Consider the following 27,576-nt stretch of genomic DNA (forward strand, 5'->3'; position numbering starts at 1 on the left):
TCAAACTGTGACAGAAGGGCAGTCAAGGGATGCTGAAGTAACAAAAGGGTGCTGTTTTGGTCAGCTGTTAGATGGAGATCCTAGAACGGGGGGGCTCAAACTTCATTGCACCGCAACCCCCTTCTGACAACAAAAATTACTACAGGACCCCAGGAAGGGGGAGAAAAGCCTGAGCCCACCCAAGCCCCTCCAGCCCAGGGTGTGGATGGGGGTAAAGCCAAAGCCCCATCTCCCCAGGCCGGGAGGCCAAAGCCGAAGCCCAAGGGCCCTGCTGCCCAGGGCTGAAGCGCTTGGGCTTGGGCTTTGGCCCCGGGCCCCAGCAAGTCTAAGCCAGCCCTGGCAACCCCATTAAAACAGGGTCGTGAGCCACTTTGGGGTCCCGACCCACAGTTTGAGAACCGCTGTCCTAGAACGCTGACTGTGTGGAAAGGGACACCCTAGAGGAAGTTGTGGTTGAGACACCAAGCTATTAGGGTTGTGTTTGTGATCTGCTGTATGGAGTCTACAGAAAGAGTAAAAATTCAGTTGCCTATAATTAAAGCTAAGATTTTATCATGGATATTTTGTAGTAAAAGTCATGGATAGGTCACAGGCAATAAAAAAACAAGAAAAAAAGCCCTGTCCTGTCCTGTCCTGAAAAATATCCATGATAAAATGGGAAGGGACAGGGCAGTTCCAGGGGACTCTGAGTTCCAGGGTCTCCCTGCCAACAGTGGCAGAGGGAGCTGCATGGTCCCCCTACCCCCTTCCCATTGGCAGGGAGCACTGCAGGGGTTCCCCTGCCCCCCAATGACAGCAAGGGAGCACTGTGGGGGTCCCCCGCCCCTCCCCAGCGGCAGGAAGGGAGCACTGCAGAAGTCCCTCTGCCCCCTTGCGACAGCAGGGGAGCTGCAGGGCTCCCCCTGTCCTCCTGCAGCAGCGGGGAGCTGCTGGAGGTCCCCCTGCCCCACCGCAGCAGCCGGGGATTCCCCGGCTGCTGCGGCTGGCAGGGAGCTTCGGGGTACCCCCAGCACCAGTGGCGGCTGGGAGTTGTGGGGTATCTCTACTGCCCATGGTGGCTGAGAGCTTGTAGGCCCGCTGCTTCAGGCGGCAAGAGATACGTTACAGCTTCCTAACGCTGCAGAAAGTGATAGGACCCTGCAGCTCCCAGTCCCCAGGTCTGAAGTCACAGAGGTCTTTGGAAGTCACAGATTCTGTGACTTCCTCGGCCTCCGTGACAAAACTACTGCCTTACCTATAATTCAAGAGAGGCTATTTCCCCAGGAAGAGAGTGTCTCAAGAACAGAATTAGGAAGAAGATATTAATTAGAAGGTTCAAAGTGCTGAGACACCCTGAAATGAAAATATAAGCTTTTCCCTTAAACATGGTCAGCATATATAAATTCAGTTTTTGTCTCACCCTTTGGTAATGAACAGTTACAGGGAATATACATAATAAACAGATGGCCTTCATTGTACTCTCCTCAAATCACACTCTTTCAAACAAATATCCAAGAAGGATCAAGGAATTTCCATCTTACACTGACATGGGTGCAGCGTTAAAGATACACAGGAAAAGACAAACAAATATAATGAAAGAAAGGGGTCCAAACTGTGGATATAACCTGCTGATTATTTTCTGCTAACGTCCGCAACTTGTTCATGATCTCTTCAGCCTCCACTGCCTCTATGATTTTCATGCTGAAAGCAGAGACGCAGGAACAGGCAATGGAGTAGGCAAGGATCTGAATAAAGGGAAAGGGGAAAAATACAGGTAAAAAAACCAGACAGGTTAACATTTCCCAGGGTGGGAACACACAGGGAACAGCTTTTATTGAATACTGTAGACAAACACCAAGGCACCTTGTTCCTCCACCCCACTCCAGATAATAAGTAACCCACCCCAAATGTATTTAAGGATATCTAATTCTAGAAAACAAGTGAAATAAAATGTGGATACAGTCATTCAGTATAGGAATAAGTTCACTGTAAAATAACCAGACCAATACAAGCTTTCCACATGGTTTCCAATGCTGCTGCATGCTACATGTCAGAATCGTGATAACACTCTAATTTACAATATCTGGCCATTAACAAACAAACAATCAAACATCAGAATTACACTACTGACTAACTGATATTCCAAACCTAAGGAAATCCAATATTAAGAGCTACACATATGCCCTCAACCCAAACTTTTGTGCCCAGGTACTACAGATAGTAAGAGACGTACCTAGTATTTTGAAATGTTTATGAATTCCTATATCTAAACCAAAGTAGTAAATTGTAATTGCTGCCTTAACTCTGGTCTCCTTTGCCTTTGTATATTTTATTCAACTCAGTGTTAGCACAATGCTAGTATTTGTTGTTTATTTGGAGACAGTGTTGTGACATTTTAAGATAATACTAAATTCTTCATTGTAGTGAACAGAAACTTTACATAAGATTATAAGAGATGGGTTTATAAGGACCATTTCATACTCTAGGTGTCCAGAAAAAAGTTTACAAAGCAAAGCACTTGATACTGACAGTACAGTGCCTGTGTAGGCCAAGGCAGCAGCCATTATGCACTCAGCAACAGAGCTCACAGCTCTTCAATACTAGAAACTGCAGAGAAAGAAAATCTGGTCAGGACACCCAGATTCTTTCTCACTCTTCCTGAAAAGTACTATAAGGTCTTTACTTTTCTCTTGACAACCACAAGGCAGGTAAAAGACCTTTGATTTAGGATCTCATCCAAATGACGGATAATGATATGTACCAGGGATGTTATAAATACTGTGTAATGGAACTTATACTATAAAGTATCTCCTGGGTGAGCAGTTCTCAACTAGGAGTCTGGGCCGCCCTGGGGGGCCACAAGCAGGTTTCGGAGGTCCATCAAGCAGGGTTGCCATTAGACTTGCTAGAACTCAGGGTGGAAAGTTGAAGCCCCACCGGGTATGGCAGAACCCCGGGACCCCGAGCCCCACCACCTGGAGCTGAAGCCAAAGTCTGAGCAACTTAGCTTTGCGGGGGGCCCTGTTGTGTGGGTCTATAGGCAACTGCTCTGCTTGCTATTCCCTAACGCCTGCCCTGGTTTTTAATTTACTGGATATGCAGAAAAACAGTTGAGGGCCAGGAACCCAGGTGGGTCAGGAAGTTTTTATAGCATGTTGGGGGGGCCTCAGAAAGTAAAATGCTGAGAACCCCTGTCCCAAGCAATGCAGGATACTGATGGCTTATGTATTTAAAAACATGCAGTGCTGTTCTGGCACAATTATAATTATGGTAAAGAAGCTTTGTTTGATACATATAAAGCTAGAATGTTATGATAAAAGAAAAACTATAAGTCAAAGATTCATGCATAAAAGGAAGATACCTTGGAATTGTGTATCATCAGTCTGATAGTTATAGTATGTATGGCGCTGTCTTCAGTAAAAATCAATGTTATGGCGGGGGACGAAGGAAAAGTGGAGGGGGATAGAAAGTTATAATAAAAAAAAGAAGAGAGTCCTACCTCCTGGAACATTCTGCTTTGCTCTTCACTGTCATCCAAGTAGTTACAGAGTTTCTTCAGAGAGGCAGAGACATGAACCCGTGAGTCTGTTTGGCTGCTGTGACTCAGAAATGAAAGAACAAGTCCTACACCCAAGATACATCCAGTGCTTAAAAGGAAGAGAAAACATAAAATGGTTAGGAAGAGTTAAGGAAGCCTAGGCTCCTTTTGGATCTATTTTTCAATACTACTCAGGATACTGAGCTGTAGAAACTCAATTTGAACCTATATGGCATTTCAACTGCATAGATACTACTAATATGACTGATACCTAGTCTTCTTAAAGGACCGCTCTTTCTCTCTCTTCCTCACAGACCCACACACAGAGATAAGAGTTCGTTGTCTCTAGAGATGAAGCACTCCCAGCCCGTATGCACATGATATACTATACTGATGTCACTAGCAATATCAGCTGTTAAAGTGAACAGTCAATGTAGTGTGAAACAAGGAGGGCAGGAGTTCTGGGGACTCTTGTTAAAACTTGGGATATCCTGTTAAAATTAACAGGAGTACTTGTGGCACCTTAGAGACTAACAAATTTATTTCAGCATGAGCTTTTGTGAGCTACAGCTCACTTCTTCAGATGCATAGAATGGAACACACAGACATGAGATATTATATATACAGAGAACATGAAAAGGTGGAAGTAGACTCTGTTGGTATGCATACTTCCACCTTTTCATGTTCTCTGTATGTATAATATCTCATGTCTGTGTGTTCCATTCTATGCATCTGAAGAAGTGAGCTGTAGCTCACGGAAGTTCATGCTGAAATAAATTTGTTAGTCTCTAAGGTGCCACAAGTACTCCTGTTCTTTTTGCGGATACAGACTAACACAGCTGCTACTCTGAAACCTGTTAAAATTATTGCCGCTAGTACTCAAACTAAATAAAAATAACTTCAAGAAATACTTTTGCCTTATCTTTTAACACTTTCCAACAGGAACTGGAAGTGGCTACAAGGATTGGAGACATTTTTTCCCAGTCTCTATCTACGCCTCAGAGGACAATGAAGATAACCCTCAGCAACAGATACTCCTAAATATCACTGGGATATATGAACTATAGAACAATTGGAAAATTAAACATTTAGAATAATCACACGTTATCATATATAAATTTTATATTATAATTTATCATAAAATATGCAAAAATTAGAGCCAAAGTTTGGCTAAAAGAAAAAAGTGTTTGATATAGTTAGATTTCCAATCACAACAATTTCCAGTGCAACAATGCTTTAAAAAATAATTTACATTTCATAAGGGAGTGTAGGAGGAATAAAGTTTTGTGAGGAAAACAGTGAATTTATTAGTGATCATTCTTACTTTTCTCTTTTTAAATTGCGTCTATACGGCTATTAAAAACATACCAGTGAAAGTGCCACAGCATGCTCTATGGGCTCTTGCTGTAATATTTCTGACATAATGGCAATAACGCTATCTTCTCTTCTCAGTGGAATAATTCAACCATATATAATACTGTAGAGTATACTACACCACAAAGTGCTTCACAAATAATTAATACAAAAGTAAAACTTAAAAGGGCTGATATTATGCATAAGGGCTAAATCCTGAAATCACCGATGTTAATGGGAATTTTTGCCATTGACTACGGTGGGACCAGTAATCTATAAGAAGGTTTAATGATCGAGTTCCATGTTGAAAATGTTTGAAACTTACCCTGTACTGCTGTCAATCAGTTATTTCATATTAAGCATTTTGCAGAGGCAAATCAATTTATTGTCCACAAATGTTAGATGATTATTTGAACGGAGGCCATTTAATGCCTTGAAAATTTCAGATGTATCAGGCTCATTATGGACATATACTGAACACATAAGCATCAACATTCATTTTTGCCAAAAATCATACTTTTTTGTCCTATCATGTTTGTTCTCCAAGTAGTTGTAGTCCAGTTCTGCTATACCATAGATCAATATAGTAACCAAACATTTGAAAGGTTATATAAAAATATACCCTAAGGAAGGAAAATATATATTTAGTAAGCCACAAATACTACCACTTATTTGTGACTTATCTTGGCATTCTTCAACATTTGGAGCATACATAAACCATAGAGAGGTCACAGTCAACCCCATTTTCAACACACAGTTTTTCTTAGGTTGAAAAAGAAAAAAATTTCCAAGTCAATACGTAATAAAAGAAGTATGTAGTATAATATATTCACTATCTGCAAATTGAATTGTAACAATTTCATGAAATTAGATGTTCTCTTTGGATTGGTTCTTTTCACGTTGCTTTCTCTGTGATCTTTGTAGAATTGAGTTTGTTTAGAGAGATAATATATTCAATATAAACTAGCTCAATAACATTAAAAGGAATTATATAACGATGAATGCACATGCATAGTGAACCTTCTGTGTGTCAATAATGTTGAGAGAGAGAGAGAGAGAGAGAGAGAGAGAGAGAGAAAAATATTTGTAAATTTTATTATGTAATTTCCACAACAAAGAAGCCTAACGACTCTGCTGGTGACTTAATTGTTGAATTATTTGTCAAAATCCCCCATTTAATATATATTTACAATTACACATATACTCAACAGTAATGTGTGTGAATATAGGTTTCTCAACAATATTTATTTAATTCTCTATCTTAGGGTTTTATACCACCACCCATCACTGTAGCATCTGAGCACCTTCCATGTAAAATCAAAAGCAATAACAAAGTCCCCAGATGACTGCTTGGAGTCTCTGATATGTCTCCTTTTTTGAGGGGTCAAGTTTTTGGTTTTCTAAAATGTTAATAGGGTTTTTTCCCCCTTAAGGCTGATTTGTTTCAGGGTAGGATTTTTTGTATGTTTAGTTGGTTACTTGAGGGTTTTTGGGTAAGAGGGAGTGTCAATACTGTGTCATTTTTATGTGGCCTATTGGAAGAGAAAGATTTTGCAATATTTTAAGTACCATATTTTCCGCACTATAAGACGCACCTAAGAGCCTTACATTTTCTCAAAAATTGGCCGTGCGTCTTATAATCCGGTGCGCCTTATGTGTGCACTGAGTTCCAAAATCTTTGGTAAGCGCTTTGCTTGATTGACTGTCGGACCATTTTTCGCTGACACAGGGCGTAAACTACGACGCTGGCAGCGATAAACCAATCAGAGAACATTACTTACCTTCTCCACTCCTCCTTAGACATTTGTTTGTCTAAGGACCCCAAATGGCACCAGTGAAGAGACATGCTTACGAGGCACAATTCAAACTACAGGCTATCAGTTTTGTAAATGGGAATAGAGCAGCTGAAAGAATTCAACATCAATGAATCTATGGTTCGAAGTGGAGGAAGCAAGAAAATGAACTGCGCCAAGTTAAGAAGACGAAACAGAGTTTGAACACATCGAGGTGGCCACAGTTAGAAGACCAACTTGAACAATGGATTATTGAACAAAGAACAGCCGGGAGAAGCGTCTCTACAGTCACCATTCGACTGAAGGCAACAACGATAGCACAAGACATGAAGATCGAACACTTTCAAGGAGGTCCGTCTTGGTGCTTTCGTTTTATGAAAAGCGTCATCTCTCCATCCGCAAGAACTACCGTGGCGCAGCAACTGCGGCGGATTACAAAGAAAAGCTGGCCATCTTCCGCACCTACTGCAGTAACAAGATTACCGACAAAAAGATCCAGCCCAACCACATCACCAACATGGACGAGGTCCCCCTCGCTTTTGACATCCCCGTGAACCATACTGTGGAGAAAAAGGGGACCAGCACGCACCACGGGGCATGAGAAGTCGGCTTTCACTGTTGTTCTTGGTTGCCACGGTAATGGGCAGAAACTACCACCTATGGTCATTTTTAAGAGGAAGACGCTGCCAAAAGAAAAGTTTCCAGCTGGAATCATCGTTAAGGCCAATCAAAAGGGCTGGATGGACGAGGAGAAAATGAGAGAGTGGCTGAGAGAGGTGTATGTAAAGAGACCGGATGGTTTTTTCCACGCATCACCGTCCCTGTTGATCTGCGATTCCATGCGTTCCCATCTTACCGCTACTGTGAAAAACCAAGTGAAGCAAATGAATTCGGAGCTTGCCATCATTCCGGGAGGATTAACAAAAGAACTCCAACCGCTGGACATTGGTGTAAACAGGGCGTTCAAAGTGAAATTATGGATGACAAACACACCTTTACTAACACTGGGAGGCAGCGCCCGCCACCATATGTGAATGGATTGTGGATGCCTGGGCTAAGGTATCTGCTTTAACTGTTGTCCGAGCAGCTGGCATCATTGCAGAACAGTCACCTGGCAACGAGACTGACTCCGACAATGATGAGAGAGAACCCGGCATGTTTGATGGCGAAATTGCCCAGCTGTTCAATTCAGACACAGAAGATGAGGACTTTGATGGATTTGTGGGAGAAGATCGATTAAAAAATAATGTGAGTGTATTGTTAAATAGTAGAATAAAGTTTTTTTACTATGAACATTTTTGTAGACCGTATGTTTTAGCATGCGCCTTATAATACGGTGCGCCTTATGTATGGGTTAAGTACAGAAATAGATTCCGTAATTGAGACTGCGCCTTATAATCCGGTGCGCCTTATGGTGCGGAAAATACGGTATTTTTCTGTAACTTACCTAGACTTGGCAGCTCTGTAATAGTACACAATTGTAAACAATCATTTGTTGATTTAGTTGAACAGATGTTTTACAATATTCATGTAATCTTGTTGCTTATTATAATATTTATTGCTTATTTGAAATAGCTCTCTTTGTTTTTCCCCTTAAAATATTAAAGAATTAGTATACTAACAAAAATGCAAAAGAGAATTATTCTAATTAAACAACTGAGCAACCATAGCACTTGTATGAACAATACTATTATCAATATAGACAGTCAACGTTTCAGTCAAAAGTGTACAGTGTTATGTGAACTCCAGTGTGTGCAGTAACACACTGCACTACATTTTTATATTATATTAAATAGACACACAAGGAAAAAATCTGTAATGCTCTTTGATACATAGAACATCTCACTGCATCTTCTAAATGGTGCATATCATGTATTAGAAAGCAGTACTGAACCACTAGTTTGCAAAAAAAATTATACAAACCAAAACATCTACTGTACAACAGTAAAAAATATGGTAGTAAGTGATGTCTTTTCCACTAGATGGCAGCAAGATATAAGACATATCCTCTCCAACCAAATGGCAGCTCCAAGCAGCCAGAGATCTCTTAATAAAAGCTACACACCTTTTAAATCAGGCCAGCATGATGAATTTGCTCTTGGTGACTTATATCACCAGAAGCAGCTCTCCCAGAAACATATTAAATTGAAGCAACTATATTCCAACCACATTTAGAGGAAACATATTTTGGGTGTAAAAATGAACCTTTTTCTTATTTATGTAACATATTATATCTATTTGCAGACAGTTTGTAGCATATTTTTGATGGAACAGAACACCAGAGTATCTTCAGACAATCTCCAGCAGATGAAGTCCAAATGAAATAAACATACTACTGAAGTCACATAGGCAAGAATGTCTACGGCACAAAATATAAAGACTAAAGTAACCCACTTTAAAAATAGATATAGTTTTAGCTGGACAAGAATCAATACCAACTAAAGCCTAAAAATACTTTCTTGCTCAGTTTCAAGTTAAGGATTCACACTGCACACCAATTTTATAACTAGCTTAACCTCCTCCCCCCCACTCCCAGCTTTACACTTATATCAAACAGGGGGGAAAAGGCTTTAATCTTTCCTCTCCTCTTCTTGATTGTTTTGTGTTCTTCTGTCTGCCTCTTGCTGGCAGGTGGGGGGGGGGAGAAGGGGAGGGACTATTTTGGCTGTTACTGTGAAGCTTTTATCTTAAGCAGCAGTGGGTACAACAATGTGATGCAGCTGATACAACTCCCTGTGCATTCTATGCCAGCCAAGGGCAGAGAAACTCAAATCAGGATCCAAACTAAGCTTTCCAAGTTCAGAGCCCAATGAAGTGCAGCTGTGACCCCTCCTGGGCTTTTGAAGAAGTACAAAGGGGGAGGGGAAGAACAGAAATTGTTGCTCTGCTGACTTTGGTAACAGAAGAATCAACGTAAGTGGTCATCATTATTAAGTTAACATTTACTCACAGTGATACCTGAGATATTGCAGATATTTCTTTGTTCCTACAATAGAAAGTAACTATCATATCTGAGATGCCATTCTGTGGTGCATGTTGATTGTTAAATGGCAACTAATGTACAGGAAATAATTCAGTATGTGGATACTTCTGGGCTTGCCTATGTTGGTAACTACGAATATTCTTCAAAGATTTCTTGCCCTGCTGACACACTGCTTCTTTCTTCAAGGCACCCGCAGCATATGACATACATTTGCCTCCCTTCGTATTATTCATGCCATCCACAGCTGTTAATTTAACAGGCTGGCTCTCCCAGATAAAGGAGCCATGCGAGGCAGCCACTCCTATGGCTCAGACTATATTGTGCACACATGCACATTCCAGTAATAGGCTCTGAAGCAGCAGAAACTAGACTCCATTGAACATCTTGGCAGCTATAGAAGAACACTGAGGGGCTTTCAAAAGTGTTTTTAATTAATGAACAAGTGCAGGTAAGGTACACAACAATGCTCCACGTCAAATTGCTGCCACTGCCTGCTGCTCCATCTCCAATGAACAAGATAATTGAATTTTTAATCCTAACATTTATGTTAAAATGAGCATGGTAATGGATTTAGAAGACACAAGACAGGTAGAAGTATCCAAGGACAGGATCAGTCTCCCCATAGCAACAGGTTTGTAGTCCTAAATTCAGAATTTGTGGGTTGAAGCCCTAATGGCCTATACGAATGGTATCAATCACAGTAAATACTGACATCAGTAATGGAATAAACCTACTTGTACTCCAGACTGGTGTCAAAGCAGCAATCTTCCAATGCATCAAGGGACTTCATTAGAAGTAAATTCATCTGTTGGCCAGAAACATCACTACGAAAAAGAAATAAAATAGAAAAAGACACTGTTCAGTTCTTCATGCTGCTTGTGATATTGGGAAAAATGAACCTGCCATTCAACATTGTTTTTTATTTGCTAAAAAAAAATTAGATTCTCATTCTATGTAAGTGCATGATTGTTCATTTTTTGTGCTTTCACACAAATACATGTACAGCTGAAGTCTACGAATCCACTTCAGAACCCACCATTGTTTCTAACTGTCTCAGTTGTAGTGAGGCAGCACTCACACAGAAGCCTGAGACCTTTATTGCTAACACCAAAAAGGAAGAAAACCACAGTATTACATGCTCCATAAAAATTAGCTGCAGCTACAACTTTAATTTTTCACTGGCTTAATGTTTTAAGACTTCATTTTGTGGCTCAGTCTTGAAAAGTTGCTCCCTCACCACCAGCACCACAAATGAAAAGCAAAATCCTTGGATCTTATTTGGAGAAAGAGGCCTGAACATCCTGAACTAACCCCCAAGGGATTTCTTGCTTACAGAATGTGCTGAAAATCCTCTTAAAGAGTAGGAAGGCTTTGGTATAAATTATCTCTACGTTCAACATAAATAGTTTCCTAAGTCAGAGTTTGGTAGCTAAATTTAAGGAATATCTATGACAGAGAAAATTTGGGGGCAAAAAAGCAAAAACTGACCTGCCTTAATATGTAAGGAATTTAAAAAAAATGCCCTCTCTTGCTATTCTCCTTTCAGGTCCCCTGGGTACAGTGTGATGATCTAATCCTGTTTTCTCAGAAGGCTTCTATGGCTTATCTGTAGCTCAGTTGTCACTACTGACTAATTATCAAGAGGCAATATATCCTCAAACTGTGCTGTAGGTTTTTAAAAAGCAAGGCAATCTTATTTTCCCTTTATCCCCTTAGTATTGAGTATCAGGGTAGCGCATTAATGCAAAATGCATTTTAGCCAAGGGAGATGATTCAGAAACCATCAGCTTGAAGGGATAAAAATAATAGCTATGCCAGCAAGACCTAAATCAAGTACCTGTATTTTACTAAAGGTGTAAGCAAACGCAAACCCTAAAAGTCATGAAGTAAAAACATCCACAGTCTAAGGTGAGTGCCTGAATTTCTTGGCAACATTCAGGAATCTGTGGCAATTATCTTGGAGAGTCTCCTTTCAAACTTGCAGATATGCTGTAGGATAACTTCTACCAAACAGTACCTGAAAATGCTGTCTTCGCCCCACAGAGTAACGATACACTTAAAGAAGGTCTGTTATACTGGATACACAGAGCTTTTAGAAAGTTGTGTGTTTCATGATGCAGCTAAGATGTTTAGTATCAGGTGCAAGTAACCAGACATTCTTGTTATATGTCATACTTCTGCAGCACATCATGTTCTTACAATTGTGAATACCACCATACAATGCTATAAATAAGGGTAGCTAATCCCCTTAACATTCTTTTTGTGGCTGTATCACTTAAGTGAGTCACACAAGCATCTTAACACCTACACAGTTATGAAAACTAAAACACATCATTAATCTTGAAGGTGTGATGCTGTATTTAAACAAGCACACCCAGCACAGTATGGCAACAATAACAGAGGAGGGGAAGAAGAAGAGATTAATCAAGAAATAAAAAAGATGTCTTAAGTAATCCTGCAAAAGACCTTGGGAATCATTAGACTACAAACTGTAAACACTTTATTCTGCAGAGCTTAAATGCCACATTACGGGAAGGGGAAGAAGTTAGTTATTTACACACCTGCTGTAGACTGTAATCCATACCTTACTTTTTCTTCAAACAAACGTGAGATAAACATCCCCAAAGCAAGGCCTATGTGGATTTGAACAGCTTGAGACTCATCAGCATTTGGTTTCCCAGGTAACCTGGCAGTCAGTACACTCAGGACTTCCTCAACCTTCTCCTTGCAGGATACAATGAAAACTGGCACCAAGAGAGACAAAGCAATGGCTGCACAGGAGCGAGCAATAGCACTGGCTGTGTTTTCACCAGAATAGGATTTCTAGGACACATTAAAAAAAAGATTTTTTTTGTTCTTTTTTCCAATTTGTGAGGGAAAACAGTATTTTAGGAATGTAAAAATATACAGCATACAGTACTATAATTGCATTTCTATTTGGGAGCATATAGTATTTCATGGCTTTGCCTCCAGCAACATTTCCTTTCCCCTCACAACCAGTTTAATAACATGGTAATTGAAAATATACCTTCTAGAATCAAAATAGAATGAATAAATATGGAATTAAAAACAAAGTGGGTGAGGGAAATAGGAATTCAATAGCTGGTCTGAGCATAAATACATTTCTCTCTTTTCATAGTCAGCTTTCTTGCTAAAATATTCAGTATAATGATCCAACTCATGTATGTGTAAATAAAAACAGGCATGCGATTCTGTAATTACAGAAAGCCAGGAATTTATCAGGAAGAAAAAAAATGCTGCTTTAGCGGTGGGGAAGCATCAAGTCCAGAATGGAAAAACATCAGCAGATCCTGAAAATTTTTTGGTGGAAAAGCTTCCCAGGAAACAGATTATTCACCACAAAGGCTTTAAATTCCTTTCCATTTTAAAAGCTGAAATCCCTGTAACTGCCTCTATTTACAAAGCTATAAATAAAAGCTGATTATACGCAATAGCCTACTATATGTGTATTAGCTTATATATAATTATGGGAAGAAAAAGATTCAAATCAGAATGCCAGGTATCCTGTTGAGCGGTGATTTCTACAGGAGGCTTTGTCATTTGAAATGTACAGACTGAGAAAGAAAAAACATTTTAAAATATATTGTATTTTTGGAAGAGGGAACTGCTGTGAATGAAGTCCCTGGGCTCTGTCTCAAAAATACAATGTATTTTTAAATTGTACCACTTTTGGAGGCAGGTGTTTTGGAAGATTGCAACGTATTAACTCTAGTACCAACTGAGTCCATGGATTTCCTTGGCCCTTGGAAGTCTGGCATTATATTTGCAAGTGGTGTTAAAACTGCACTGGTTTTGGTGGTCTGGGTCCTCCCCCGGTGATGACAAAGGACTAGGATTGGTATGAACTCTTTTAGATCTATCAGTCTTCAGTACTGTTGCCCTGGATGTTTTGTTGAGGTGGCTGGATGTGACCACCCTTTATGAATCAGTTCCTTCCTTTCACAGAGATTGTAGACAGAGTTCTTGTACAAATGCTCATTCATCTTGAGCCACCTCTTGCACCTCTCTCAGGAACCATTCTATTAAGCCCCCTTCTGTTCAGTCTATGTGAGGCCACTAAGGAGATAGTGAGAGGACTGGAGCTGCGGTTCCATCACATGGCTTACACCCCACTCTATGTTCCTCTCATCTAACCCAAGCTGTGTGGTTTCTTTGCTATCCCTGTAGACTGGCCAAGACAGGAACATAGATAATGGCAAGGTGGTTGAAGCTCAGATCGACATGATATTATTAGGTAGATGGAAGAACTTAGAGAGGGACAGAAGTTGTGTCTTCCCCTGGGAAAGGAGTATGCTCACCCTTTTTCAATAAGGCTCACTGTTATGCAGTGCCCTTGGAGGCTCCTCCTGCAAGGTGTTCTACACAAGGATACCATTTTGAAGACAATCTAGAAAGGAAGCTTTAGCTAATGCAGAACACAGTCGCAGTGTACTTAGCAGTGGTATCTGCACAGAACATATGACACCTGTTTCCTGAAGACTACACTGGCTTCCAGTTCACCTCCAGATGCTATTCAAGGAGTTCAGGTTCATGGTTTAGGTTCTAGTTATAAGTCTGAAATCAGATAGGATGTTTCTGCTAATAGTCCCTAGATATGAGAGTTGAGCAAGGCATTTCCAGGGGAAGGACCTTAACTGCATAACTTCCCATTCAGAGTCAGAGTTATACAACCTACAGAGCATGATTTAAGAGCCATGTTTTTATTCAAACTCAGAATTTTGATTTGTGGTGTGGTGTGAGAATCTATTTAGGTTGATATGCTAAAGATTTATTGTTAAGTTTTGTACATGCAGGTAGAAATGTTATAGAGGTTAGGGGTTGGGTTTTTTTTAAACTGAAAAAAGAAAGAAAGAAAGAAATAGATACCAATAACTGCTGAAACTCAAATAGAGAAGAAAATTCAAATGACAGTTGAAGGCAAAAATCTGAGGAAAAAATATAAAAATAAGAAGCAAATTTGCTAAAAAATAAAATAAAGCCTTCTCATCCTCCCACACATCTTTTTGCAAGAATTTCTAGCATCAGTAAAACCAAGGTTAAACAATTATTTCATACAATCATCAACATTAAGATCACTAAATCCAAATACCTATTCTCTTTCCCATAATAGTTACTGTTTTACCTTCTTTCTTTATATATTTTTATACTTCTAGACGTACCTGGTAGAACCAAGGGAAAACTTGACCTTTAGCGCGATAGCGACTGTTCACAATACTAAGGAGTGTTTCTATCACCATAGAAATCCAGTGTTTTGTGGGAAGAAAATCTGGTTCAGTCTATAGGTAATGAAAAAATGACATAAGCCAATAAACATTAACTAACAGCTTCCAAATATTCATTCATTTCTATTCTTAAACCAGGCCACATTCAAGGACAGAAGACAGATTCAGCAGCTGATGTGCCAACTATGAAGTATTTAGCTATGCAACAAGAGTCTAATTCTGCCACTCTTACTCACGAGTAGCACATTTTATTCCCACAAATCATTCCATGAAGTTAGCAGAATAAGGTATTATTCAATGACAGCAAATATCACTGAATCAGGCCCAAAACTAGCAGCAGTACAGGGGAAAAAAAACAGCCCTAAACTGTTATGGCTCAATATGAGCAAGTAACTGGCTGTATCAATTTTCCTAGAGCCAGGCATAAATTAAATGTGGAATCAAAAATCACGTATGAAAACTTGAAAATTTTCAGGCTGAATGGACAGCATGATATTCTCCAAGGACACTATAGTTAAATATTTTTCACCTCGTGAAAAATGACATGGGATCTTTAATTTTATGTGGGTAGCCACTATATACAGGCAGACAGGACCACAACTTGTGCCTCAGACAAACAGCGTCTTTGCATATTCTGTTTAATCGTTTGTGCTGTAGCAAGAACAGAATGTATTAAAACAACAGACGCATAAACAGAACATGCACACAGAAAACAAACAGTAAACTGAGGTGTCACAATGACACAGGAAGTGCAATTTACCAATGCAATAAATGATGCATGGATTAAAGTGTGCCAAGTATGGATGGTACCTCTAACAATGCAGTACCCTGACCCATGCCCCCAGTAACAGACTATAATTTCCCTTCTGGAAATCAGTCCTAAAAAGACCTTTTCCCCTCGAGACAGAAATAAAATGGATAACAGACAATTTTCTCAGAAATAGGAAGCAGTATGTGCATCAGTCATAACATTGTTAGCAAAATAACAACAACAACAAATATTGTGTGCTTATGTAGTGCTCTCCACCCGAGTCTCTCAAGGTGCTTTACAAAATGAACAAAGCCAGCCTTAAAATGCGTCTGGGATACTCTACAACTCAAGAAACGGGCTCAGATAGATTGAGACTTGCCAAAGGTCCCCTAAAGACTGTGACAGAGCTAGAAATAGAACCCAGGACAGAACAAAGATTATTATTCCACTTGAGAAAAGAAGAAAAAAAACCCTATCATTTGGAATAGGAAATCACATGGCTCTATTTCAATATTCCATGTTATAACAAGTTAATTTAGTAGCTGTAAGTGGATAGCAGTTGTGGGTGTTCAGGATACAAATATTTTATGAATTTGCTTGATTGAATTTGTTCTCTGGCACCTCTTATGGAGAAGAACTTCATTCCATTTCCCAGAAGTACTATTTCCACTAACATGACCCAGGAACTTGTAGACAGAACATATGTCATTATATTTTTTGCTCATCAGCTTGATAAGGTGCGTTTAAAACCACAGTTGAACAAACGTACTGAGATATAAATGTAGTTTTTCCCCACAATTCAGAAGTCAGTTCTCTAATGGGGCTATTTACTAATACTTCCCTACTTGTTTTCCTAGTAGAACTGACTGGAAAGGCTCCTGAAGGTCACTCATATCAAAAATTCAGTATTGCCAACCCAAAAAGTGCAAACATTGTGAATTGATAAAATCATGGCTTTGGGGTCTGTTTTCTGATTTTTTGAACTCTTCCTACCCATAACTGTCTGTGGCAATTAACAGTGTTGCCAATTCTTACAAATTAATCACACAATGCAATTTTTGTCCCTGTTTCAGGAGCTCTTGCTAGAGAATCCAACCAGTCATCGTGCTAGGCACTGCACAAACACTTTCGTAAGAGACTGTCCTTGCCCCAAAGAGCTTGAAATCTAGTGAAAAGAGATGGGAATGAATTTGTGATATGGAACATGGAATGGGCCACACCCCACACCTCTCATACAAAAACTACAAAAACTTCCATTTTAACGGCAACTGAGCTGATCTAGAGTCAAACTGGTGACCCATAAGTGAAAAGGCTCTGTAGCTCTTTAGCTGTGTCCTCAGTTCCCTAACAAGTGCTAATGTCACACCTCTGAGAATAAGGCTGACTTTCTGAAAACATAAGTTGTTTAAATCAAATTCAAGTTCCAGCCTTCTTTGGAGCTTACACAGGCAGGGTCTTCAACACTTTGGCCAGACAAGCAAAATCTCAAACACACACTACTGTAAAATGCTCCACTCTGTTCTGACAGCTGCTATTAACCAAAGTAAAAACACTAAAAATGCAAGAATGAAACAAATATTAACAGTGAGTCCAAATAACTGGGACAAAGATTGACCTAGTAGCAGGATACCACAGTAAACTAATGGAGACTGGGTTTCAGAAGAATCTTCAGGAAGTCAACATGTTGAAAACCAGCTACATGATGGAGACAACAGGCAGAGTTTTCTGGCATTGAGGCAAGAATACTGGGAGACCACAATGTATCAAGTAAACCTTCATTCCTCTCACTCTGAATGAAGTCCTTTGAGTCTTAAAGATACATACTTTTTTTCATTTTAATCTCCTTAAGGCTTTGCATCATGACCATGTTTTTCATCAATAAAAAGGCTGAATTATTGTCCTTCCAGAGCCTGTCGAAACTGTTCCTGACCCGGACAGAGTGGTCAGTGCAGAGCAGTGTGTGGCATTCCCAGCTGCTGGGGCCCTTTACAGTTCTTCCAGCCCATACAGACCCAGTGGGAAGGTAATTAACATAAGACAGATTCAGACTCCTAGTTTGTGGTGTTTCTATTGCGCTGAAAAGTTGGGCATAATAATCCTACTTTTCACATTTAGCTACAATCCACATTTCTCTCTCCTCCTAGTTATATTTTCTATTATTTAAAAAGTGTTACAAGCAGCTTCTTGAGCCAAACTATCTATCAATTTGTACTGCGTTACACTGGGAAATACCAGCAACTCATCATTACTTTACTATCTGAAAAACAGATTCATGTTAATAATGATCTTCAAGCAGAATGGGTGTTCTCCTTGCCTGACCAAATTATGCACCAAGGTTAAGGATCTGAGGTCAACATAAGAAGAATGCCAGTGCCCATATTCTGAGGCAAAGGACACAAGGACAAAAGTTGTGTATGTAATTATTTATATACATAAATCACACACCTATACATACTGTGGATATATCTATTTCTAAAACAAATTATCTTTTCCAGGTGCGAATTTAGAGCTCATGACAAGTGCCAGATTGCCAGTCCCAGAAAGTGAAGTCCTCTATTGAGATGCAGTATAGGTAGAGCACAGGCAGTGGCACTGCAAACTCTCTCAAAACATTTTATTAAATCTGATCTGGAGAAAGCAGGTGGGGGAAGCCTCAACATCTACTGGATCTTTCTCTGCTCTGACAATACTGACAACAAATGTGTCAATTGTGGTGTTTTGTGTGAGGAGGACACACTCAGATTGAGACCACCAAGCTGATTTCACACAGAGCAGAGCTAGCGGATGGTCACTACTGAGCAGGACTGGATATGAACAGATATGAGAGTGAGGGGTTCTGCATTCCATTATCAGATCTCTCAGCCATGCAACGTCACAGTGCTTTTGTTTTGATTGTAAGTCAAATTAAGATGACAAAACGGTGTTTCTAAGGTTCAACTCACCTCTGGTCCTACTTCAGTGTCTGAAGAAAGGCTATTTTCATATTTTGCCACAGCAACAGCAAGGCCAGTTAAAGCTAAGATAGAGTTTCCTTTCACCACTGGGCTGTCCCTATTGAAAAGAATAAACAGTAATTAATGAGACATAAGAGATTGAGATAATGAAACACACTAATAATTGGGAAAGCACATGCCACAAGAGTTCTGTATAACAAATACCAACCTTTCAGTGAGATTCTCAAAGTTAACAACTATCTCAGATGGTTCACTGACCCAGTGGAAGTGCCCCACATCTCACCCTCAGATCACAGTGAGATGGGAGGAAATTAAGCTTACTGTTTCAATAGTTTTCTTTTTGCCTCTTTGTCATCCAAAGCCTAACACAAACATGTGTGTATATGTATATGAGAGAAAGAGAGACTATTGCTGCAACTAAAGAAAGTCTGTTAAAGCTAAATAGTCTGCCTCACATCATTTATATATTTTGCTTTTGCTGAAAAGATCTAAAATTCTTTCTATATAATTTGTCTGATGGTGGTACTAATCTTGCAAAAAAATTAACATGGCTGAGTCTAGCAGTCACACTCTTCCAAAAGCGTGCAATACTTGGAGAGGTAGGTGTTTATTACAGTAGCAGCAGCGGCACGCATACACACACACAGTGCCACAAAACAAGCCACAGTCTTACCTGGCTATAAAGCTTTATGCAGCTAAGTATTGTGTGGCATTCTTACCACAGAGCATTAAGATTTCATACAAATGTAATAAAGAAAAAGTTCCAATATGTGCTAGCACATTTTGGAACTCTTCCCTGGTACACAGATTGGAACACTCTCACAGCTGTGCATAGGATTTGCTGACAATGCTGAGTAAATGTATGATCCCTCAGTATTTTGGTATTTTAAAGACATTGGTATTCAGATTATGTCCAGAAAAAGGACTGCAAAGATAGGCTCCAAGTACTTCTTTGTAATCCTGTAGTCTACCTTTTAGGTATTATGTAGAATAGAACATGTGAAATACCATCATACTGGATGCTGATGTAATATACAGTACTGGTTAAATGAAGTATTCTACATTTCAGTTTCCATTTTTACACACTGCATCACTGTATTGCATATCCACAAAGACTGCTCAACTACTACTATAAATATGTACTACTCTGAAAGCTCAAACCCATTCTCCTGTCTTTAGAGATTTCTTTTTGCATCTGAAAATAGTTTTTTGATAAGGCAGATGAGTGTCTTAATGGAATGTCACTGACTTTTCAGCTCTGGGACACTAAACCCAGACCACTCTGGATCAGAGAGCTAAAATAATTTTGATTAGGTGGTTAGTTCATTTCTCAGAGTATTCTTCTTATGTTACCTTAAATCACTTCTGAATTTATTGATGTAGTCATTTATTGTTATGTCTATTGCTAGTGACAGTGGTTGCACTCTAAAATGCCTCAACTGTTAGACACGTTTAAACTGGCCTCCCTCACCTGGATGCCTTAAATTCATAAAAAACATTCTACTGTCATAGAACAAAATATCAGCCTGTCAGCATAAAGACAACACCACAGACCCACAAACCACTAGGTTCTATGAGAAAAACCAAAAATGTTTCAAAGACTAGACCATTCTATCCTGGAATTTACTGAAGTTAGACTAGGAAAAAACACAAAACATAGCAAAAGCTCCAGCGGCATGGTCTGTCCATGGGAAATCCCTTGAAGCTAGCCATGAAGAGAGTGTAACCCCAGGAACCAACAGTGAAAAGTTACCTAATCAACTAATTTGACCAGTGAACTATTTTCATGACAAAAACCTTGTACATTCTTTTTCAGTAAATTGGCTCTTGTTACTTAGAGCCAGGAAATGACATTCTGAGAGTCCATTATGTCCCTGTATTGTATGTTGCTCTTTATAGTAGCTACACAAAGGATTTCAACCTTTACTTCTCTAACTTTTCATAGGCATTTAATGAATAGCTAAAATATAGAGTTCAATTTTAATCAGTTCTTCTTCTTCATCTCCTCCTCTACCCAGGAGTGAACTACCTGAAGGTAGATTGGCAGGGAAGCATGTGGATGTGAACATTTCCAACAGCAGCATTCTCCAAGAACAGCTGCGTGGTTAAAAAGGCAAAAACCTTCAAAATCTTTACAGAAAATTTTAATATCTAGAACGGCCAGAACTCTGAATTTCCCAATATATTTAAGACTAATCTTCTCTGCAGCTCCAGCAGGTACCACCCACTGAATCAGCCTATGATAAATAGCAATGTGGTTCTATCGCTGCTGCGATCTCCATGGCAGAGCCCGTGATTTTAAGAGTTATTTTTATCCAGATTCGCGGCTTTTGGCTCTTATCTGGTCAAGTACAAGAAGCTATTATCCAGGTTAACCAATCACAGAGTACAGTGAAGTGATGTCCATCAATGAAGTACGTGTACACAGGGAAGAAATCAAGCCATTAGCAACCATTCCTAAAGTCTTTCAGTGATGACTGATGGTGGAACCAGAGTGTTCACTGCTAACCCAATGCCATGAGCTAATATGCCAGTGACAGCCTGAAAACATGTATCTGCATCTACCTTCAGGAGGGAGAGGGGTCTGGACACAAGCAGGAATACTTAAGAGTGAGAGACAGTGGGTTAGCTTTGAAGAGGTGATGTTCCACCCCAGAGACAGCTGAGAGGAATAAAATTATAAAAAGAATGACTTAAGGAAAATTCTTTGCCATACAAGATTGGACCAATAGCGCATAGAGTGGTATTCTGCCTTTTGAGTAGCCTATGCCTAATTCTTCAGAAAATGCACCTAGCCAACTATACAATGCAGTACATGGAGGGAAAGCGCCTATCCTTATACCTGTGGCTATGAGTTGAAATCACATCAATAGGAAATATTGGCTTACATCACACACAATGAAAAAAATCCAGAGGAAATCACTCTCTAGCCTCTAATAAAGGAATAATTCTTACTTTGAAGCACCCTTGATAACATCAGTCAGCATGTCTCTGACCCTGCAGGAGAGACAAAAAGTAAAGTTAGCACATTATACTTTACATTGCACCATGAACTTGGCCATGACGCATTTTTCCTCTAGTCCTCCAATTGACCACTCTATGTTAGCAAACATCACATCCAATACTTATTTTATAAAACTTAGTGTAAACTAGTAAAAATTGTTACATACCATCTTGCATTTTTCACATCTTTAAATCCATTAAAACTGTCCTCTAAAAAGGCTCTTATCTGATTTTATACTACATTGTGAAAAAAACAAGTTCATGCAGCAGCCATAAATCTGATCATCTAGCTATTGCAGATAGCTTTCCCGGTCAGTGTTCTACGCCCCAGCCTAATAAAATGAAAATATTCTACAATGGAGAACGATAACAATTTATCCAACATTTATTATAGTCCAGAACACAACTATGTGTGGTTAAGCTATCAGGTGGTGCAATAGTATAAATTTATTGAAATGAAAGCTATATGGTCACTTAGAATACTTTCTATGTTACTGTGATCAATTTACAACACATTACTTGACTTCATTTGTTTAGTTTTGCATTCATATCCAGAGGATGAGCTGCCATAAATCTTTTATACTGACAAGTTTTTTTTAATATATAAATCCCATACACCACAATTTACAATATGAAGTAGTAAATCTTAACTAGGACTGTCATCCAACCCAAAAAGATACCTATCCTTCAATCAAATTTCTACAACACATAATAAAATGTTTGAAATTGTAGCTATAAAACAAAGTGTATAGGTCACTCATACTTTAAAGAATAAAATCAATGTTTCATTTTAAGCACAATATTTGTTTTTGTACAGTCACTAAAAAAACCCCCACCTAAGTTGAAAGCATTTACACCGAATGGCACAACCAATATAATGGTGCAAAAATGCATTAAACAGTAAAATTCAGTATTGCCTTCTCCACTGTTGCAAACGTCAAGGTCAGATTTCAGAGTGGGCAATATTGATAAATACCTAATAGGTCCTCTGAGTGCTGGCCTCTCCTTTTACCCTCATCTGATCCTGTAAGGTGCATAGCACCCTCAAATCTCTTTTTAAGTCAATGAGAATTAAGGGTATTCAGCACCTTACAGGTCTGAGCCCATGAGGAAGGGCCTAGAGAGACTCAACGTTACAATTGGGAGCCCAGTTCCTTTGCTGACTTAGCACTTGCATCTGCACCTACACAAATTTAAATCACTTTTTAAAAAGCTGTTTAATTTAATAGCTTAGGTCAAGCAATTACAAACAGTGGGGAGAGGAGGCTAAGGCAGATTTTGTTGGTCCCCTGACCTAAAAAGCAATTTTGCAAGAATGTCTTCTACTTCCATCCTATCTCAGAAGTTCTAGGAGAGCATACATTTTTCTCTCTATACCTGATGGGATACAGAGGATCAAATACAGTGCCATTGGCAAAAATCTGCTTCAAGAGAAGAGAGAATTAGGCCTATTTTACCAACCATATACTCAGTGCTTAGTTGAATAAAATAACTAAGAAATTACATTTTCCTTATGGACTATGGCTTTATACCAACTCACGGTTTAAATTTATTGTAAGGACCATCCTGACTGTGTGTAAGTGAATGTGTACACATGCATATAAAATACACACAGAGAGAGAAATAAAGACATCTATAATAAACACATGACAAAATCCTCATCTGCTGTAAAAGCAACATAGCTCCACTGACTTCAATGGAACTACACCAGCTGAAGATCTGGACGAGAGTACACTTCTTTAAAAACACACACACACACACACACACACTCTCTCTCTCTCTCTCTCAAGTTTTATATTGTGCCCATCATCATGGTATCTGAGAATGCACCCCCAACCTCCCTCCTCCAAGACTGTCTTTACAAGAAATGTAAGCCTTGACATGATATAAAGTCATTCAATAAAGACAGCATAATTTTTGTGTCTGTTACTCAATTATGCACTGAGCAAAAGGTTTTCATATAGCAGGATATAAAATAACTGCAGTTTTCAATTCCTTCCAGCTACTGTCACTACTAGGTTCCATAAACTGCAAAGGGTTAGCTATCTGTGAATATAAGCATCCTTTCCTACACTCTCTTCTCTCCATCTTTTTTAAAATTAGAGATCATATCTGTAAAATTAGAGATCATATCTGTTTTTTCTCATTAGCACTCATACTGATGATTAAACTTGCAACATTAAAGCCTTTGAAGTATCCCCACCCTTTTGCCCCCCTCACTTGCAGTTACAAGTGATGAGGAGCAGACAGTGATTCTCTTACCAGAGCCAGGCTGTAAATTGTTTGTACTGCACCTCTTCAGGATCCTCTTTTCCATGTTTTAACTGCATCTCCAGCTCTGCCTGTCTCCCCTGCAGAATCACAACATAAATCAGAAGGAGATCTTGCATGGGTAATAATCCTGAGATTTCTGCTGGGAACACTTGTGTAACAGATGTAACCTTTCCCTTGAGATCCATGTCACGACTGGACTTAATTGTTCTTGATACTACATCCATTGTAATATACAATGTATTCAGTGAAAGAATTGCAATTTTTGATTCTGGGAAGAGTGGAGTGGTTGCTATAGACAGAAAATGGTTCCAGCTTCCTAATGATGGAAGGAAACTTATTCCCTCGTAACAAAGAAGGATCAACAAACTTGTATCCCACAGGGAAGAAGATTTGGAAACCAAAGGTACAATGACAGCAAAACCTATTGTTTACTTAATGCATCATTTAAACCAGAATTTCTCAACCTTCTACTCACTGACTGTCCTCTTTGCAATCCTTCATGCCAGTTCTAGCTGTGCCTCAAAGGATGTGCTGTTGGATTCCCCACAGTGGTTTATGGGATGCTTTTGTGATCTGAGAAGGTGTTAAGCAAATCTGTTCAGTAGGAGACTGAGAATGGGTGTCTAGGTTTAGCCTCCACCCCCAAGATAACCACTGATTTTATTAAGTCTTGATGGAAAATATATGAGCACAAGCACTGTTTTTCAAACATTCAACATCTTTATGTGGGATAATCATGAAAACTTGAGAACACAAGAGAGTAATCTCTGCAAAATCCAAATGTCATTAACAAAATGTGAATCAGGGCTTGTCTACACAAAGAGTTAGTGCATGGCAAGCCACGGTGTGAATCTTCAGCGAGCTAGCTTGCCACGTACTAACTGACCACGTGGCCCCTGCTGCTGCTGCGCACTAGAAGTTCTACAGTGTGCTTAAAAGGGGAGTACATCAAAGCACACTATGGAACTTCTAGTGCACAGCAACAGAATCCATAACATGTTCTGACCCACTTCCATTTCAAGCACGCTGTGGAACGGTCAGTGTGTGGCAACAAGGTCACATGGCCAGCTCATTTGTGGTAGATTCACATTCTGTCTTACTATGCACTAAAACTCCTTATAAACAAGCACTAAGACTAAATAAAGAAGTCTGATTATAGTAGTTAGACACAGGACCAGGAGTCAGGACTTCTACGTTCCATTCCCAGCTCTGTCACTGATTCTCTAATTCTCAGATTCAGTAGAGCATCTAAACACATCCTCAACTTTTAAGTCCATTCCAATTCCACAAAGCACCTAAGCATGTGTTTGTGCACATTGCTAAGTTCAGGCCTATATGACCATAGTCACAGTGGGTATATCTACACTGCAGCTGGGAGTATGCCTCCCAGCCCCAATAAACAGACTCGAGTGGGGCTTGAGCCAACGTACTAAAAATAGTGAAATGGATGTTGCTGTACCAATGGAGGCTCAGGCTAGCCACTCAAGTGCAAGCTCACTTGACTCCCTGGGTCCGAGCTTGGGTGGCTAGCCTGAGTCTCTGCCAGTGCAGCAACATCCACACTGCTATTATTAGTACACCTGTCCGCTAGTACGAGACTGTCTACCTGGGCTAGAAGGCTCACTCCCAGCTACAGAGCAGACATACCTTTAAGGCTCAGTCCTGCAAGGCACTTAAGCATGTACATACTCTCAATGGGACTTCTCAGGTACTTAAAGCAAAACACATACTTAAGTGTTTTGCTAGACTGGGTGTAGAGTGCTCAGCACCTTGCAGGACTGAGCCCTTAGGCTCTCTGTGCCTCAGTCCTCAATCTGTAAAATGGGTATATAACTCCCTCACTTCCTCATAGGCATACTGAACTACTTATTTGTTTGAACTAACTATGGTAACTTATATTTGTAAAGTGCTTTTACAGCATCAGATGAAAAGTGCTACAGAAGCATAAGGTATAATTATTCTAGTTCTCTGAAAAGAGGAGCAAATAAATACATGGGAGCAGACTTCAAAGGCACAATGGTATGCTTCAATGCTCCAGTAAATGACAAAATCCTAGAGAGGATTTCAGAAGCAGAGCTGGTAAAAGCTGTTCTTTTCACAAAATCTTAGTGTTTGAGGTAGACGGATGAAAGAGGAGAATAACAAAATATAGGCAACAAGTACTACTCTCTATAGTTACGACCTAAAATTACTATTTAAAAAGTAGGTTTGCTAGTTCTGTTTTGAAACAAGGCTGTGTTTAAACCTGACAATTTGGTGCTAACTAAAAAGTGATTTGCTTTGAAAATTGTATCTCTAATGGTCCCTCATTCATGTATAAATTCTGTTACATTACCTCACCAAAGACGATACTTCCATGAAACTTTTGGAATTTACTCAGCAGTCTGAGCTGCTCAGACTATGAAAGTGTCCAGTATCACGTGACATACATAGGAGAAAACATGAATCATCCCCGATAGCAGGACAAAGCCAACCATACATTGCTTTTGACAGGGAAGCTATTTATTGCTACAATTTTATAGATTGGAACCTCTGTGGTCTGGAAATCAGGCTGCATAATCTCACTGGAACAGATTCTCTGGTCAAATTTCCAGTACTTCCTGCTTTGGGGTGGGTCAGAAATACTGCCAGTACAGTCTCTCTCATACTACGACAGCATTTCTCTTTCTAGTCCTGACTGAAACAAAGGATTACAAAGAGAAAGAGGTGTGTGTGTGTATATATATATCTATATATATATATATCTATATATATATATATATAGATAGATAGAAAAAAGACTTATATGAAACATTTTTTTTTTGGAAAGGGAGCTGAGTTTCTTTTCTATCCACATTGTCCCACTCTCCAGTATTTTCATACAATTCCTTTCAATAATGAATAATTGATTAAAATTCAAGGTCAGAGCCCAAATTCTAATAGTGATACACAGGCTGAACCATTGACTCCAGTAGGACTCTGAACAGGAGTAAGGCTAGGAGTGTCAATTCTTGAGCAGGAACCAGACCTGTGCAAAATTTGCCTCTACCAGACGCTGGCTGTGGCTGAACTCTTATTAACCTTTAACCTGAAGACTTGCCTTATGTTTATTTAATTTTCTTGCATTCAAGTTGAAATGCAGAGTCTTTCTAAAAAAATGTTGATATTTGCAGGGAAGTCCTTGATGGTAAAACTGAAAATACACAAAACACCCCACAACTCAAATTACCTGTAAAACTGCATGGTATGTTCTAGTCATAAATCCCAGCCAGCACTGAGGAAGAAGGAGAGAGCGGTGCCATTCAGAAGGCTGGATACTAACCTGCATGACAAACCGAACAGGACTTAAGTTATATTAGAATTAATTTAACAAGAATGTGATTTACATCCATCACTAGCATTTTAAGAATAAAGACAAATGATCTTTTTTGTACTGTACTTAACTGTCCAAAGAAAAATAATATACTAAAGCTAAAGACAATCTAGCTAACTGAAGGGGTACTTGAAAGTTTTTGAATAGAATAGTATTAAGTTTAATAGGTCAAACTCTGCTTCAGCCACACAATTGAAATGCCACTGAATTCAATTACAATTTCTGCAGTGTCATGCAGGTTACAGTGCTTTACAAGCATAAGACAATATCCATATGCTCAGAAGAGTTTACAAATTAATGGGCTGATCCTACAAACACCCAAGTACAATACTCACTGCTATGATTAGTTTACA

The 27,576-nt window shown here is 39.3% G+C and overlaps 1 protein-coding gene across 3 annotated transcripts in view; it reads right to left on the minus strand.

Annotated features, from left to right (window-relative positions):
- Positions 1 to 27,576, minus strand: part of FOCAD (focadhesin) — a 191,039-nt gene that overhangs the window by 24,210 nt on the left and 139,253 nt on the right. For all 3 annotated transcript variants that reach the window (XM_039544825.1, XM_039544826.1, XM_039544827.1), the window contains exons 22-30: positions 27,080 to 27,172; positions 23,860 to 23,948; positions 21,550 to 21,591; positions 18,583 to 18,691; positions 14,827 to 14,943; positions 12,231 to 12,469; positions 10,381 to 10,470; positions 3,479 to 3,626; positions 1,605 to 1,724 (exon numbers count right to left, since the gene is read on the minus strand). In XM_039544825.1, coding sequence (XP_039400759.1) covers positions 1,605 to 1,724; positions 3,479 to 3,626; positions 10,381 to 10,470; positions 12,231 to 12,469; positions 14,827 to 14,943; positions 18,583 to 18,691; positions 21,550 to 21,591; positions 23,860 to 23,948; positions 27,080 to 27,172 — 1,047 coding nt within the window. The remainder of the gene's footprint in view (positions 1 to 1,604; positions 1,725 to 3,478; positions 3,627 to 10,380; positions 10,471 to 12,230; positions 12,470 to 14,826; positions 14,944 to 18,582; positions 18,692 to 21,549; positions 21,592 to 23,859; positions 23,949 to 27,079; positions 27,173 to 27,576) is intronic.

Source organism: Mauremys reevesii, linkage group 6 (genome assembly GCF_016161935.1).
Source record: "Mauremys reevesii isolate NIE-2019 linkage group 6, ASM1616193v1, whole genome shotgun sequence".
NCBI classification, from domain to species: domain Eukaryota; kingdom Metazoa; phylum Chordata; order Testudines; family Geoemydidae; genus Mauremys; species Mauremys reevesii.